Source organism: Rutilus rutilus, assembly GCF_951802725.1.
Source record: "Rutilus rutilus genome assembly, chromosome: 7".
Classification (NCBI taxonomy): domain Eukaryota; kingdom Metazoa; phylum Chordata; class Actinopteri; order Cypriniformes; family Leuciscidae; genus Rutilus; species Rutilus rutilus.
In genome coordinates this window covers 7,177,748-7,196,361 of record NC_140221.1, presented here as the reverse complement: position 1 = coordinate 7,196,361, position 18,614 = coordinate 7,177,748, and the positions used below count along the sequence as shown (strand labels likewise).

General features: G+C 35.7%; 1 protein-coding gene across 3 annotated transcripts in view; it reads left to right on the top strand.

The window, feature by feature from the left end:
• doc2b (double C2-like domains, beta) overlaps positions 1-18,614 on the top strand; it is a 227,755-nt gene that overhangs the window by 21,820 nt on the left and 187,321 nt on the right. For 2 of the 3 annotated variants that reach the window (XM_084415425.1, XM_084415424.1), the window contains exon 5: positions 969-1,055. In XM_084415425.1, the coding sequence (XP_084271551.1) occupies positions 969-1,055 (87 nt within the window). The remainder of the gene's footprint in view (positions 1-968; positions 1,056-18,614) is intronic. The other variant, XM_084415426.1, reaches the window with a different exon arrangement.

Below are 18,614 nucleotides of genomic sequence, written 5' to 3'. Positions count from 1 at the left end.
TTTCCTCGGTTTTTTATGGTGTATTTTATTTAATTTTTTTTTCCTCTTGTTTGTACACTTGAATTATCAGTAGTAGTTATCAGTGTGACAAGTTCTGGTAATAAAATAAAACGTTTTCTTACCGGCAGATCAATACATAGTATGTGTCTGCATAATCAATAAGGACATTGACTAGTGCTGGCTACTTAATTCATAATAATTCATAATGATGTCAGACTGAGCTCTACAGTATCTGTCTGTCTACTACATTATAACCCCCTCCTCCCCCCACACGTATTTTCAGCAGTAGGATGGTGTATATAAAATTGCAAAATAAACATTTATTAATCAGTACTTTTTACTATTATTACTTGGGTATATTAATAATCAAGTACTTTTGTTCGAGTAAAATTGAAAAGCAGTACTTGATACTTTTTCTGGAGTAAAATGTTAGGGTAGTACTTTTACTCAAGCACTTGATTTGTATACTTCGTCCACCACTGTTCTCTCTCTCTCTTAAAAAAAAAGAAAAGAAAAAAGTATTTTAATATATTGTGATAGGGACCCAATTAGTCATTAGGAGAATCACACCGGGATGGGACACGGAAGCAGTAGTTGGCGTGCACGATGGGGGATTTAAAATTGGGATGTGCAAATAACGTGTCTAATACCTTGTTTCAAAGAAAGGTTAATAAAAGCAGTCTAAAACTAGCACTGTGCTGGTACCAAAAGCAGTGCCAACTCTTCTCTATAATCATTGAGGCCGGAGCTCACTGCGCTCAGACAGCGCTAACAATAACCTTTTCACTTCACTCCAAACACAGTCCATTAACTAGTGCCCCTTTCTACTAGTGACAGTTGCCATTTTCCCATAAAAAAAATAAAAAATTCTTAGAAGCATTTCTTAAAATAATGTAATCTTATTTTACAATAGTTATCAGTTTGTGTTTGTTTGACCTGTTCTATACCTATGCATGTTTGTGTTGCAGAAGGTGTGCACCAAATGCGGAATCGAGACACCAGGCAGTCAAAAAAGGGCTCAATGGCTTTGCAAGATCTGCAGTGAACAGAGAGAGGTACAGTACTACAAATGTTTTCACTTCATGCTAAATGACCCCATTTTGTCTTTAGAAGAACTAGTTGTTCAGATGTTAGAACTTGGATGAAGAATACCAATTATAGATTATGAAATATTGCAAGACATTTAATTTCTATACTGATATTCAACGCAGTCTCAAACAGACCGCCTACAGTCTGCCCACGTTCTGACCATCTAAAGCATTTTGCAGACAAAACTGGGAAGCACTTGTGAAAATCTCAAAGTCCAAAGGGATTCCCTGGTTGCACTGCAACTCTGGAGTCTAGGTGCACAGGGTTTTATCACAGTAACGCTTTTTATCATGTCTGGTGACCAAGACTATGGCAGTGAAACTAAATACAGTATGTGTTGCACAAAAATGTTTAGCCATTACTTGCAAATACTGTGGGTTCGTTCAAATTTACTTTTAGTACGATTGTTTTAAACATGTAAAACTGCGCAGCATTAACCAACCAAATTATTTGACAGCCACATGTTAGTAACAGGCTAAAATAGCATTACATTTCACGTTCCTTGCAGCTAATTCATTACGATGACATAAAATAGCGTGATCAAATGTACAGGTAATACAAAAACTAATTTACCTCATCCGTAAACATGATTCGTGAATTCCATACATCTCTGGATAGTGAAAATGACATCTCCCATTGTTCCACTCTCCTTCATAGCGTCATCAATCTTCGCCTTTGTTATTGTTTTAAGAATCCGACCTCTGGCGGCGAAAACTTACAATATTGTGCCTTTAAGTGAACGAGTTGAGAAAGAAATCGGATGTGTATCTTTATACTGGATCTGTGTGTGCATGGGGTCTTAAAGTGACAGCAATCTACAAATACCAGCTGTTGTCTTTCATGTTAATCAAACAGCAAAACACAGCTTAAACAAAGATTAATTAACACACACACACACACACACACACAAGCTCTTGAAGCTCCGCCCTCTGTACCGGGAGCATCAGCTCATTTGCATTTAAAGGGACACACATGAAACGACACGTTTTTACTGCCCCTCAAAAAGGCACAATTTTAAAATGCTGTACAAAATTATCTGTGGGGTATTTTGAGCTAAAACATCACATACACACTCTGGGGACAACAGAGACTTATTTTACATATTGTAAAAAGGTGCATTATACCACCCCTTTAAGTAATAAATGGAAAGCTAAATTACCCCACCCCCCCAATTTTTTTTTTTTTTCTTGCTGATCCAAAAAAAGATCTGATCTGTGACTTAAAAACCATAATATGATCCGAACCGTGAGTTTTGTGATCCGTTGAACCACTAATGGTTTCCATCTTGTGGATTTAGTTTGTAATTAGTTTTGGTGTAATTCTTTCTTCTTCTTTTTTTTTTTTTATTGATTTAAATGTGATTAAACAATTTGTAAACCTGAACATGAATATATTTGCAGTCTTTTAAGACATTTCACATTTTTGGAATAAAGAGTTCTTTAAAATGGAGTCAATGACCCTAGGCTTCTGTATAGAACAGCATTGAACCTCTTTTTTTCTAGGAGTGCACCAGGTTGTTGTTATGAGGAAAAACGAATGACTTCAAATCCATTGACATTTCAGTCAAATGGTGTCTTACTACACTTAATAACCTACACGTATAAATTTTGCATCAGTTTGGCTTCATTATATGTACTTTTTGTAGGCCTATTTGTTTAAAAAAGTTCCCACTACATCATGAACACTTTTAGCAGCAGAACAGCAAAAGTGAAAATGATGGTTGACAAAGGTTATGGCACTAATAATGAGATAAGTAATGAGTAGTCACAGTAAGGTGAATCAGGCCATATTGTTTGTGGTCAGACTGATGATTTACTATTGGATGTTAATAAGAAAAATCTCATCTCTTTTAAGAAGGCTCCTTCAAGCTTGTGGAGAAATTGAATTGCTGCTTCTGTTGATTGGGGTTTGTGTGTATGTAAGGTTCAGGGTCATCATGAAAGGAGGAGATGAAAGGGGAATCATTTAGCCTTCCAACCTCAGATAGTTCAAAACCACAGGCAGACTGTAATGCAGTCTAAAACATTCAGTGTGATCATGTCGAGTACATTAAAAATCAATAAATACAAATAGCTGATTCAGGTTTAAATTGTGCTCCAAGAATAGAACCACGATGCAATTGTATGGACGCTTCCTCTATCAGATGCTTTAAAGCAGGGGTCGGCAACCTTTTTGTCATAAAGTGCCATTTTTAAGTTTCCGAGTTCATCACTGTGCCACAACACACACATAGCCTATATATATACACACACACACACACACTCATATAAATACACAAACATTTTACATTTTCATAAGAAATAGTACAGAAATTTTAATTTCTCTTGAAATTTGTTTTAGATTTAAATAGACAATTTAATAGTATTTATAACTCCTAACCAAAGATGCACCGATTTTCTATTTTTACAATTTTCTAGGCCGATTCCGATTTTTCATTGAGTTTGACCTGCCCATACCCGATTCCAATTTCATTTTTTCTAACCACTTTACAGCACACACAAATATTTATTTTCTATGTATATATATATATTTTTTTTATAAAATACCATATCCTTTTACCCAAACTAAATAATAAGAACAAGTTTAAATGGGTAAATTTTATATAATATTTTTGAGTTTTCATTTTCTTTTCTGACATAACCTAATCCAGTTCTTGTTAAAACACACTATGCACATTCTGTGCATTTTGGGCACTTTTGTTTGAAATCATATTTATTTTGTCCATCAAAAACATGGCTTAAAAAAACAGTTTCAGATAATGCCATAGACATTGATGGTTATACCGTTTATAGGACCGATAGACCAAAAAGGGGAGGGGGGGTAGCAATTTATGTTAAGGACAGTTTTGAAGTTTCTGTGTTGCTCTCTGAGTCAGTAGTTAAAAAATATGAATTATTAGCTTTAAATCTTATCGTTTCCAAGACTTTACATCTTACTGTTGTTGGTTGCTACAGACCCCCATCAGCTAGTACTGATGCCATTTCCTCTCTGATGCACTCGGTGTCTTCTTTGAATTATAAGGAGCTTGTTCTCCTCGGTGATTTTAATGTGAACTGGCTACAGTCAGTATCTGATTGTTTCAAAGCAATTTGTGACTCTTTAAATCTCTTTCAGCTAGTTGAGACATCTACTAGACCCAATTCGAAGGATCACAAAAAGTCCACATTAATTGATCTTATTTTCAGTAATTTGCCTCATAAGTACTCTTTGGCCTCTGTATTTGCTAATGATGTTAGTGATCACTGCGTCGTTGCTGTAGTCAGAGATACCAAATTACCCAAGCACAAACCACGTATTATCACTAGACGATGTACACGGCACTTTAATAAACAAGCCTTTCTTTTTGATGTAGCACGCTATGATTGGGACAGGATTTTTCTTATTCCCGATGTTGAGTCTGCCTGGAATTACTTTTATAATGGATTCTTATCAATCATCAACAGGCATGCACCTTTTAAAAAATTCCGTGTTAAAGGTAGGGATAATCCCTGGTTTTCTGAAGCCCTTTCTCTTCAAATTCGTGAGCGGGATGTGGCTTGGGCAAAAGCTAGACATTCGGATGTTGGCTCCGATTGGATCCGTTTTAGGCAGCTCCGGAATAAATGTACAGTGGCTATTAGAAAAGCAAAGGCTGATTATTTTATTGAAAAAACCACCATTAATTCAAATAATCCCAAGAAATTCTGGCAGAATATAAAACTGATATCAGGTAGTAAAAACAAGTCTAGCTTCCCATCATGTATAAAAATGAATTCCACTAGCATATCAGATAAAGAACTTATGCTCAATTGCTTTAATAAGCATTTTGTTGCCTCTGGGTTTCTATTTCAACCACTAAATCTTACAGGCTCTGATTCTGATTTTATTAATGCAGAAAGTCATCTAGAAAAGGAAGAGTTTAGATTTAAACAAATTAAGAGTACTGACGTTTATAAAGCACTCTGTCTGCTTGATATAAACAAATCTTCAGGTCCTGATTGTGTGGAGCCTGTGTATCTGAAACTGGCAGCAGATTATATTATACCTGCTTTAACTTATATCTTTAATCTTTCTTTAGACACTGGTGTTATTCCAGAAATTTGGAAATCAGCATTTGTTGTTCCTTTACTAAAAGGGGGGGATCCCACTATAATGAATAATTACAGACCAATCTCAAAGCTCTGCGTTTTATCAAAGATATTAGAAAGCCTTATTAGTGAACAGTTGACATGCTATTTGAACGTAAACAAAGTGTTGTCTATTAATCAATCAGGGTTTCGCAAAAAACATAGTACTACAACGGCTATTTTGAAAGTTTTAAATGATATTGTAGGGTCAATGGATAATGGTAAATTTTGTGCCTCGCTTTTTATTGATTTATCAAAGGCCTTCGATACAGTGGATCACGGAATCTTGCTGCACAGATTGAAGGTGGTTGGTTTATCAAGTCACGTTATTCCTTGGTTTAAAAATTATCTGAGTGGAAGAACCCAGTGTGTTCAAGCCGAAGGTAAACAATCTGATTTATTAGAGATTTCCAAAGGTGTTCCCCAAGGATCGGTGCTGGGGCCCCTTTTATTTACCATTTATATAAATAGCCTTGATTATGACATTCAGGATGCCAACTTTCATTTCTATGCCGATGATTCTGTTGTGTATAGCAGCGCTTCCTCAGGACAGCAAGCCTTGTCTAAGCTTCAGTCAGCCTTTGATATTATTCAGTTAAGGCTTCACAGTTTAAAACTTGTTCTGAATACTGATAAAACCAAGTATATGTTATTTACCAAATCAAAAAAACTTGAAAATAATTTAGTATCTCTTCAGACCTTTCAAGGAACAGTGATTGAATCAGTAAAAGAGTACAAATATCTAGGCATCATAGTTGATGATGCCCTATCTTTTAGTTCTCATATCACTCAACTGAAGAAAAAGTTGAAAATCAAGCTTGGGTTTTATTTCAGGAACAAGTTTTGCTTCTCTTTTAATGTAAAAAAGAAATTAGTCTCTGCTACTTTTCTCCCTGTTCTCGATTATGGTGATGTTGTATATCAATTTGCACCTTATTATCTTCTTTCTTCCTTAGATGCCGTTTATCATGGCACTCTAAGGTTTATATCAAATTGTAAATCCTCAACTCATCACTGCACCTTGTACCATAGAGTAGGTTGGCCTTCTTTGTCTACCAGAAGAAAAACGCACTGGTACTTAATTATTTACAAAGCCATCTTGGGGTTGTTGCCTTCTTATCTCTGTTGTTTTGTGCAGCAGAAAATTATCAAGAACTATTCTCTTCGTTCGCAAAACTTTTATACTCTTTTTGTTCCTTTTGCTCGAACTGAGTTTGGTAAGAAGTCTTTTATGTATGCAGCGCCGTTTGATTGGAATCTCCTCCAATCTAAATTAAAATTAGAAAATCTACTGACTCTGGACCGTTTCAAATCAGTTATCCGGCAAATGGAAGTTGATCTAACATTATGCAATTGCTTTTAAGGTGTTTTTTTTTTTTTTTTTTTTTTTTTTTTTTTTTTCCTCTAATCTGTTTGTGTGATGTTTATCTGTGATGTAACTGAATGTATTGCTGCACATTTTGGCCAGGACACTCCTGTGAAAGAGATTTTTAATCTCAGAGAGCTCTTTTCTGGTTAAATAAAGGTCTAATAATAATAATAATAAAAGTGTGAATTCACTTTAATTGAGCGTGAGCAGCGCAGACAAAATAGACTCGGCGGCAAAATCCCCGCTTCACTGCTGCTCACGCGACGCTCCTGTTGGGTGCTCACGTGCTGCTCCTGCTCCCGGTGTGAATGCACTCATTGATTAACATGCACGCCGAAAAAAATATGCGTGAAACGGCCGTAATTCACGAGGTTTCCTATATGTGCGTTCCGTGTGCACGTGTGATGCTGATATTGCGCGATGTTAATCATGGGGAGCCCGAGTGCATTTGACCGGCATAAAATCGGCGTATGTCAGACTGACCGGCCGGTCGCCGGTTATGGCCGCTCACGTGAAAATCGGCCAATTCCGGTCACCATGCATCAGCGGATCAATCGGTGCATCTCTACTCCTAACTTAATAAAATAAGCTTTTTTTTTTTTACTATGAGGAATTATTACATCAAAATGTAGATCTGTGTGCAGGTAGACTACCTTATCTGAATGAAATACATACACTTCTCTCGCATTTGCTTGCGTGCCAGCGATTAACCCTCCGCGAGCCAGTGTTGGCACGCGTGCCTTAGGTTGCCTACCCCTGCTTTAAAGGAAAGTGTGATACTTAGTGCAGTTTTCACAAATATTACATTCTTTCTATGAAGTTTTTCCTTCATACGGGTCCATAAAAACATGTGCAGTTCATTTTTAGTTCAACAAAACTGCACCACTGGGAATAAAATAGGCTTCATTTCCAACTCGGAGCTGCAAAATGTGATACAGGCTCCATGCTGGCAAACTGTCTTATCACAGGTTTGGCAGATAATAGAGGCTTGTTGTCAAAAAGATTGTTTCTTACTGGATTTGGAGACAGTTTTGACACTTCTGTCAGTGCTCTTCCTGTTAGATGAGTGCTCTAGGTTTGCAGGTTTGCAGTTTCTTTACTTTTCTTTATTCATTTTTTTTTTTTTATCTGGAAGACATGATATCTTCCTGTTCCATGTCAACTCAGGCTTCACTTGCGTTTTCACACTTTGGTTTTAGAAATTCTGACTATACTAGTATTTTTAGTGGTGATGGTGCATGTTATATGTCAACCTAAAACACTTGCCCTCGTGTCATTCCAAACCTGTATGCCTTACTTTCTTATCCAGAACAAATGTTTCAACTGTTTTTGTCCATACAGTTAAAGTCAGTGGGATCCAAAACATCCCTGGACCCCATTGGCATTGACCGTAGACAAAATAAGTTTTTGTTTAGCTGATAATAAATTGTAATAATCAAGTCATTAATCAAACTTATTTAATCAACAAAAAAATGGTTCTTGACAAACATTTACATTACTCATAAGGAGGTTTATATATAAACTTATTGATGATATAATGATGTTCCTACTCTAATTGGTTGATGAAATACAACATTTAATTGGTGGCTGTAATAACTTGTTTTTGTAAAAGATTTATTCAAACATTCTTTAAAATAATAGACATCACTAACAGGTTAAGTAAAATATAATGAATGTGTAATATAGTGCATATGTTTTGCACATTCTCCTCTCAAGTGTTTTTTTTTAATAATTTTTTTATCCATGGTTGAAACATTTGTTTGTTAACAAATAATTATGACAATCAGTATTCATTACTTCAATGAGCTCATTGTTTCTGCCTTAATTATTACTTTGTTTAAATTAATACATTTTTAGCTAACTGTGACTTTGTATTTGTACATTTCTGAAATGCATAACTTAGACAGTTACCTCTGATAACAGATCACTCTAAATTGTAACGTGGACTCATGCACTTTCTGTAAACCTGCTTACATGTGACATTATACATTTCGTACTTTTTCAAAAAATATGTCTTCTGATATTCTTTTATGTTTATTTTGTGCTTTTACTAGTGGTAAAGTGTAAGAGATGATCAGTTCACGCTTGAACTGAGGCGGCTACAGTGTCATGTCACATTGAAGAGCGTCAAACGGGTATTTATTGTTTGAATTTTGTGATAGGACTGACCTTTTGAAAGCTGAGACTGTTTCTAATCAAAATGAACCATTGTTACTGTTTGCATCACTGTGTATTCAAGTGCTGAGGGTGCATAAGAAGATGAAATTCAGATATGGTAATAGGCGTTTTGTTTCCGACACGCAGTAAGCGGTAGACCAATCACAACAGACCGGGCCATCTGACCAATCAGAGCAGAGTAGGCTCTTTGAAAGGAGGTGTTTAGAGAGACCAAAGCTTTTATCAAACTGTTTCAGACATGGTGAGAAAAGAGGGGATGCTGCAAAGTATATTATGAGAGAAATAATTTTTTGACCTTGGATGCATGTAAACCTAACTCAGGAGATCAAAATTAGGAACCTTTAAAATGGCATAATAGGCACATTTTAAAATCAAGAAATGAATATCAAGCCAGTACTAGTGTCCACACTAGGGCTGGTCCGAATACCATTTTTTGAGCTTCGAAGCTTCGGTAGTAATGAACATCGAAGCTTCGGAGAGAGGGGGCTGAACATATTCTTCTCTCTAATAAAGGCAGTATTCTCTATGTGTCTGTATGTCCGTTTGCATTTTGATTATTTCAAAATAATCCGGTTTTGAGAACCATTCATCCAATCGACTTCACAAGGGAGTGCAGTGTCGCATTTGGTGCAATATAAACACGCGAGACGTGACACGTTCAGAATTAATACACTTTTAATAAACTACAGAACGCCAGCGGGAAGCGGCGCACCTCACGCGGGCAGGGCTTATATGCTCCGAGAACGGACACTGCACTAGTGATATTAAACACATCTTCCCCATGAACAACACAAAGTAAATACACTCGCACGTAACACACACACACACACACACACACACACAGGTCTGTTAACTTAAGCAATACTTTTAATAAGGTAGTCTAATATTTTTCTGACTAACAAATTACTGACACAGGGTAGATTTAAATAAAGAAAAACGAAATTTAAATAAAGAAAAAACGAAATTTAAATGAAGAAAAACAAAATTAAGTTAAATTAAAAACGAGATTAATTTAGATTGATAATAACGGGTAAAAAACTTAATACATTTTGTTTCTATTATTCTATTTTCCACAATGTCAAAGCAACGCAGCTTAACCCAAAATACAAGCTCAGGCATGCACTTCTGTCCATACAAACTCTGCTGTTCTGCGCTCTAGCCAGAGAATACTCCCGTTGCAGGAACACTTTAGTAGGCCAAGAAGAAGCAAATATATTTATTAAGTATAACGAGGTTGGGTTCCTTCAACTGTCCATCCTATTAAAAATGGCTAGGCTATATAGGATAATTGTTAAAAAAAAGAGTATTGTATTTCGTCAGATTTTATAGTGTTGAACATATTCAAGCGCGAATGAGAACCGTGTCCAGCCCTAGTCCACACAGGTGACGTTTATTTGTTGTAGCTTATCTACATTGCGTGCGCAAGTTAGATGCTAACACAGTCTGGAGAACCGCTAAAGAAAGTCACGGGTTCAGTCAGTGATTTCGGCCCTCCAAAAACATTGTGGTCCAAAAAAATTCCGGTTGCTAGAAATTCAGTGCTCATTCCATTAGTGCGCTATGGACATGTGTGACATTTGAAATCCTGTGGCTTGTTGAGTGTATGTATGTGTGTATATATACAGGTTTTCTCTCTTGAATTTTGATGTATTTTTATTGTATTGTAAAGCACTTTGGATCAACTATGGTTGTGTTAAACTTGTGTTCTACAAATAAATAAACTAACTTGACTATTACTTTCCCAACTAGACAACTAAAAAAATCTCTTAGAGTTTGAATTGAGTGAGTGTTATCTGGAGGCCAGAATAGAGACTTGGGATTGGACCAGTAAGCAGCCATGTAGCAATGCCCAAGCAATGACCCAGAACACCCTGGCAACCACATAGCAACATGAACAAATCACTCAGAACACCTCAGTATCCATGTAGTCGTGTCCTTGAAACCAGTTTTGCATGGACACCGTGCAAATTATCGTCATATTATTTTTTACTGCAAATAAGAACAGAATAAGAAAGTTACTTGCTGTGTTTCATTTGTAAGAAGGCCAACTGATCTGATGCTCCCCATGTATGTTTCCATTAGATTCTGAAAAGGGTCAAAGAAAGATCCATTTAAGAAGTAATGAAATGTGTGTTTGGGGTTTGATAGGATTTGTCGCTTTCCCGCTGTGCAGTCACATAGTCAATAGTTTCGTTCAATATAAGGCCTGCATAAAGCTTAAAAATATTGAAGAAATAATGTACAGGATAAAGGAAGAAATATGCTGAGAAATATTCAGTTAGAAATTCAGCATTTCCCATTTACCTCAAAAAGCACTCTATATTGACATGCACCTCGTCCTCATTACCCATGTCACAGAAATAACACATTGCCCTCCAGCACAGAGCTCAGCTTCAGTGACCCCATCTCCGGTCACATCCCGCTCAAACACACTAACCTTCAGCGCTAATCACAGCACATCAGAGCGCAGTTAGCCACAGATATGTGCTGTCAGACGTTCCTTCATCACCCCTCTGTATTTAGAGCCCAGCAGGTAATATTGAGCAGTGAATGATGGGTAAAGAAAGTTGGACAGTGATAGGCTTAGAAGATCACTTATTAGCCTTAAGGTTTCACTTTGGTTCATGGTACTCTGAAAAGCCTTCTGTTATACATCACGGATAGGGGAAGTTTCTGAATTTGTGTTGGGAGTGTTTAGAGGCACTGGAAGGATCCTGATTCAAGTTGAACATACACTACTGTTTAAAAGTTTGGGCTCTAAGATAAAAAAAAAAAAAAAAAAAATTTTTTAAAGTCTCACTTAGGTATATTTGATCATAAATGCAGTAAAAACAGTAATATTGTGAAATAATATTACAATTTAAAATAGCTGTTTTCTATCTGAAAATATTCCAAAAATGTAATTGATTTCTGTGATGCAAAGCAGAATTTTCAGTATCATTACAAATTACATCTTCAGTGTCACATGATCCTTCAGAAATCATTCTAATATGCTGATTTGGTGCTCAAAAACATTTTGTATGTTGAAAACGGTTGTGCTGCTTAATATTTTGTTAAAACCGTGGTACATATTTTTTCAGAGTTTTTTAAAACTGAATTTATTTGAAAAAAGAAATAAAATTGTAACAGTGTAGATGTCTTTACTGTTACTTGTGATCAATTTATGCATCTTTGCTGAATAGAAATATTCCTTTTGAAAAACATTTACTGACCTATAACTATAACTGACCTATAATTCTACCAGAATTGAACTATTACAGTTTATTTTATGATATACACTATTGTTTTAAATATCTATAATCATGAATAAATCTAGACATTGTGTTAGGGATTCACTAATATTTTAGTTTGTAGTGTTTTATCTTTACAGAGACCATAACATGAAAATGCTTATTGGTATTGTAAAGAAATTGAATATCGGCATAGTTCTACTATATTATATATTTTTTTTTGCCTGGTCATGATGCAGAAAGTTTACAGAGAGTTCATTTGAAAGATTGGTGTTGCCAAACCATATTTATATTTGTGTACAGATCGGGCATCAGTGTGTAGTACAGATGTTAATTCAGGGAGGCAGACATGAATACTTGAATACCTGACACTGTCATTCAATCACTGTGGCTGCCCATGTCTTATACGCTTGTGTATAGACGCTAAATTTCAAAGGTTCACTGAGTTGAGTTAACATTTGTTATCTTGTTGATGTTAGCATAGTTTCTACTAGCATAATAGGTAGAGACTACTATAAGTAATCCATTGGCAAATATTCAGACTCACTAACCTGTAATAAACATTTCTTTTGTCAGTACATGCTGATTTTATGCTTATAAAAACACAAGATGCATTAAAACAAAAACGTGGATGGACTTTAGTTGCTTTTTAAGGGAATAAATGCTAGTTTAGTCTTTCGTCTCATCGGGAAAGCACAAGGACCACAGAGCAATCCCCCGCATCAATTCTGCATCCATCCGTTCGGCCTGTGCTGTTATCAGATTACTTCTTGCTCTCTTCCCAGGACCTGTGGTTTTATCAGAGAGCGTCAGTGTTACCCCTGCCCTCTCAGGTTAAACGCACAGCCACAATAAACACAGATGGCTCGAGCCCCGCTGATACTGTCCCAGGAGGCTGAACTACAAGTCAGCTCTGTTTGAGAAGCGTTTTCATCAACAGGACATAGCTTACCAGCACAGGAGAGAGATTCACTGCATGCTCCAAGATGCAAAATGTGAAAGCAACATTTACAATAATTTAAAAAGCAATCCACATAAAAAAATACAGTCATAAGTACATGCATATATGCTTACAGCACTTCCCTGAGTTTTTTTTTTTTGTTTTTACATTACGACATTAGGAGTAGGAGTCAGTTTTTGGTCAAGATCTTGTATTGACAATGCAAGAGTCCAGCACTCTGTAAAGTCTCCTCCAGCACATCCCAAAGACTTTCAATGAATTTAAGGTCTGGACTCAGAGAAGCCAATTCATCATGCTCCCTCCAAACCATTCTTTACACCTTGAATACATGAGTGTTTCATAGTTAACAGAAACAAACCATAAACCATTAAAAAACTTTTGTTGCTTTAAATGAAATAAATGTTAACTGAAATAAAATAAGTTTAAATGTTTTTTTTTTTTTTTTCAGCTAGTTGCCAAGGCAACATGTCTCAGTTTCATTTTAGTTTAACTTGATGTACTAAAATAACAAATTAAAACAAGACAACTAGAAAAAATCTTATAAAAATGTCCAAATAAAACTACTAAAACTTTAACTGAAATTCAAATGAACACAGTAAATATAGAAATAAAAACGAATTAAAAATATTAATAAAACTATAAAAGTATTTGATACTAAAATAACTCTACACGTCTTAATCATTATTTAAAAAAAAAGTTTCATACATTTTAAACAAATTATACCTTTTAAACACTTTTTAATGATTTCTCATAAATATAAGATTTTTGGGGAGTTACACCACATGGCATTTTACAAACTTGAACTAATGGTCTGCAGGCCTTCTCTCTATGATATAGTTTCCTCAAGTCATGCAGGATTGACTTGAGTTTTGTTAAAATGAGCATCATATCATTGACAAAATATTGAATAAGTCATATAGGTTTGAAATGGCAAGCGACTGAGTTGATAGTATTTGAGCGATCCCTTTAAGGAATTTTATTTCAACTACGTATTTGTATTCCTTTGATTAATTCTTAAAGGGATAGTTCATCCAAAAATGAAAATAATGTCATAATTTACTTACTTTTGTACTTAAGTTCCATACCTCTATTAATTGATTTCTTCTGCTGAACACAAAAGAAGATATTTAGAAGAATATGGATAACCAAACAGTTGATGGACCCCATTGACTTCCATAGTATGGCATAACTTAAGGGTGAGTAAATGACAGAATTGTAATTTTTGGGTGAACTATTCCTTTAATTCACTGGATGGACGTTGAGATGCTAAAGTAGTGCAAATTATTATCTGATGAATACTATAATGTACTTCTAAGCACAAAAGATAACTGTGCTACATCACTTATCACAGATTCAAAGAGCCAGTGTGTCATGGGAAAGTGTTTGTTTGTTGAATAAGTTTGCTACCCTGGAAATCCCGAGTTCTCGCGAGAGCACAAGTTGAGTTTGCTCAGCGAAAATATGCCCTTATATCCGAGCTGCACCAATCACATCGGGTTATCTGGTATGGGCGGGCCAGAGGCGAGATGACGACGGCGCTGTGACGTCAAAGTCATTAGTAAACATTGCGAGATGGCTATGGATGAACAGCAGTTGTTTGAAACGGCTTTGGCCGCTACAATGAACGAGTTAGACTTGGCTTTTTATCTAAAAGAGGAACAGAAGACGCCGCTTGAATCGTTCCTTTGCAAGAAGGACGTTTTTGCTGTTTTGCCGACCGGATACGGCAAGAGTCTAATCTACGAGTTAGCTCCGCTGGTAGCTAAGGTATGGGGCTTGTTGTGATTGGTCGTAGTGTTATTCAATTGCGTGCAGTGAGATTTTCAAATGCATGCTTGGTGCCGCCCCTCGAGCTGGCCGATGTTCATTACTCGATGCCAGACCATTAATTTTTCAGATTTAGGTCTGGATTTCCAGGCTATAAGTTTGCTGAAACATTTGTAAATTTCTACCATTATAGAAACTTGACAATTTCCTCCATCTCTTTGCCAGGCCTTCAGATATAAATTCAGCCCTGTTCCACTCTAAATGCTTCACTTTTTTATTTTAAGCCAGAAGGATCTGCTTTGCAGAGATTAGTGCAGTCCTATATCAGCCACAACGTCTGCTCTAAACTTGCCGTAATATTCTGTGCTGAAATGGAGAACAAATTGCAACCAATATGATCCAAAGCCAATAATTCTGCTTGGCAAGTAGTCCAATATGATGAGAAATATCACTTCGGTTAGAGTCATAATGCTGCCAGTGCCAAGTGCAGAAAGTGCTCATGCAAATTAATAGGCTTGTTAGGTAACGGATAGGATAGGCCCTGAAATGTCCTGCTGTCTAAATCTATACTGAGTGTGGGATTGGATTGATCTGCTCTAGTCTCCAGGGAACAAAGACTGCCCAGAGGCTGGATCCTTCATGCCAGTGAAACAAACAGTTTAGCTCATTTGATTAGTCAGTGCCAGAGAAAGAGGGGCTGACAGTTGGAGAAGTGCTGAGCAGATTTGTCAGAGTTCACTTATTTTTACAGTCTCTGCTGAAGTATTGGATTGTACAAAATATGTGAATGCCCTGGGTGAGGACATCTGTCAATACAGCATTGAATGCAGGGCAGGCTAGCATATTTTATATATAATTTTTGTCTCATTTATATCATAATATAGTTGAGCAATATCACAAGAGTAACGAGCGCAATATCACACAAGTGATATTTTTGTCCCGAACAGCACAAGTGCAAATGTGATATTGATTTTATACAACAGTTCAATAAATAAGTTAATACTGTGTTATATTTAAGACACAATATTGTCTGCTTTTGCTCAGTTTTGCTAAAGAAAATATTACATATAAAGCCAGGGCAGAACTGTTGTGCGTCTCACAGCGGTGGTTTCTGAATAAATCCGCGTTTTGAGCGAATAATTCAGTGGCCCATTCATAAAGATCCATGTTCTTCATTCCTGAATGAATCAGCCGTTTGAATGACTCAGATGAATGAATGACTCAATGACTTACTCATTTAGACATTTAACACCACCTACTGGCAGTTTTAGTGTCTTATTTAGAGTATCATTTCATAAAAAAATAATTTAATTTGTATTAAAAAAAAAACATTTAAGCTATAGTTCACCGAAAAATGTAAATTGTCGTCATTACTCACCCTCATGAAGCCTGAAAGTGTGTGTAATTAATTCTATGTTAAATCAAAAAAATTATTATTATTTTTTTTTTCTAAAGCTACTTTTTGTCATGTCTATTTGATGCTTTTCTCATTTAACTCAGTAATAACTTTAAATTATCTTTTGGGAGTAAATTCTCAGCCAAATTAAATGTGTGATTAATGAATTAATTGTGTTATTAATTAATCGCTTGACAGCCCTAATATATGTATGCTATAGCCTGCCCTGTTTTTGATGCTATATTGTCAGATGTCCTCACCCAAGCCAGATATACTGTCTTTTTAATTTGTAAGGTTCAGTCTTAGATAGCTGTATATGATTTTGTATTTTGTCATATATATATATTTTATATACTGGAATACGTTGAATTGATCACAATTGACATTAAAACATTTGTAATGTTAACAAAGATTTCTGGTTCAAATAACTTTCTTTTCATCAAATAATCCTAAATCCACATGCCACTGTGTCTGTAATCGTACCTATTGTTGCCATTTGACAGGTCACAGGTCTTGCTGTGTTGTAATGAAGTCTTACAAATCATTCATTCAGTAATTGTCTTCATTCATGATCTGCATGGTGGCATGCAACCTGCTATTACGGAAATAACCCAATAATGCCATGCTCGTGACTAATACACAATTATTCTTCTCAATAATTTTATTTCAGAATGGAATAATTTTGGGCTTTCTGTTTGTTTATAATCAAAACTTGTTTCAGAAATCACACAATGTGAATAATTAAAGTTGTAATTCATTGAACAAAAGTCATTGTAATTAACTATAAAATAATTCAATTAAATGATTCATTACTCCAAATTACACTGCTGAACAATGTACGTCAAGAACCCATTTTAGCGATTATAATGAGGAGTGACTATTTTTAGAGAAGTGAACTGTTTGAGAATTTGTTTGACCTTTTGGAAACTCCTTGTTAACTATATTCTTGGTGAAACTAAACTAACGAAAGGCTTAAGGATGCTGTCAGTCAAGCGGTGGTCGCAGCAGAATGCTTTATCAGCTTGAGCATGAGCTCTTACACCTTATGATGTGGACACAGGAGAGCTGGGCCTGAGGCATAAACAGTGTCACACTTTTTTTTTTTTTTATATATATACACTCCCTTTCATGCTGTTGCTCAGATACTCAAAGCTTGGGCACAGAACTGGTTTATTCCTGAAGGATACTGAATCTCTGTTAGAGGGAAAATGGGAAAAGTGCTGGTGCTTTGAGTTTTAAAACACATGTCTTTTGGCGAAAATTGAAAATTCTGTTAATATTTACCCACCCTCATGTCATTCCAAACCTGTATGACTTTTATTCTTACAGTTTGTGCAACACAAAATGCTGCATTTCAGAAGACTGTCCTGGCCACTCTTTTCCATAAAGAAAGTAAATGCAGGAGGTCTTTGCTGACAAAAATAAAATCATAAAAGGATCACAAGTATCATCCTTTATTCCAAGTCTTCGTGCTTGCGTTTCAGGAACATGATGAAATGTGCATGATATTTATTGAAAATCTGGACCATACAAAGTATGAATATCTAGATTTCTTGGCATTAACTTGATCAAATGTGTAATAGAAATCTTTGTATCATAATAAATGTTTTTAATTTCAAATAAATGCTGTTCTTTTGAACGTTTTACTCATTGTGGTGGAAATAGTGATCATTTTTTTCAGGATCCTCTTATAAGTAGCACAACTGTTTTCAGCATTGATAATATGTTTCTTGAGCACTAAATCAGCATAGAATGATTTCTGAAGGACCATGTGACAATGCTGCTGAAAATTCCGCTTTGCATTAAAGGAAAAAAAAATATATATTTTTAAATATATTAAAATAGTAAACCGTTATATTAAATGGTAGTATCGTGAAGCATTATTTTGCATGTCATGCCAAAAACCAGAGAGGAGTTGTTGTTGCTGCTGTTTTTTTGCACATCAAACAAGTACAGGTGATCTGCCGTTGACCATATTTGATGTGACCCTAAAACCCTAAATTGAATCTCTTCATCATAAAATGATTGTCCTTCAGAGGACTTGGATTAAACGGCTTTATTTATATGGATTGCTTTTAAAATAACTTCATGGAATTTTTTTAAGCTTAAGTTTTAGTGGAATGGACTTTCAATGGAGGGACAGAAATCTCTTGGGATTCATTAAAATCTTCAATTGTGTTTCGAAGATAAATTAAAGCCTTATGGGTGTGGAATGACATGAGGGTGAATAAATGATGACTGAATTTTAACTTTTGGGTGAACTGTTCCTTTAAAGTCCCAGTCTCCATTCACTTTCATTATAAGGAACAAAATGTTCTTAAAAAAAATTACCTTTCGTGTACCATGGGAAGGAGGAAAATCTCGCAGGTTTGGAATGACATGATATAATTGAATATGTTTTGGGGTAAAATACACCGGGCCCAGCTTTGATTGACATTCACAACCACCAAATCTCTGCACCACAAGCCATTGTCCACATGACACTTTCTGGTCCTAGGTGGCCTAATGAGGTTCTGGC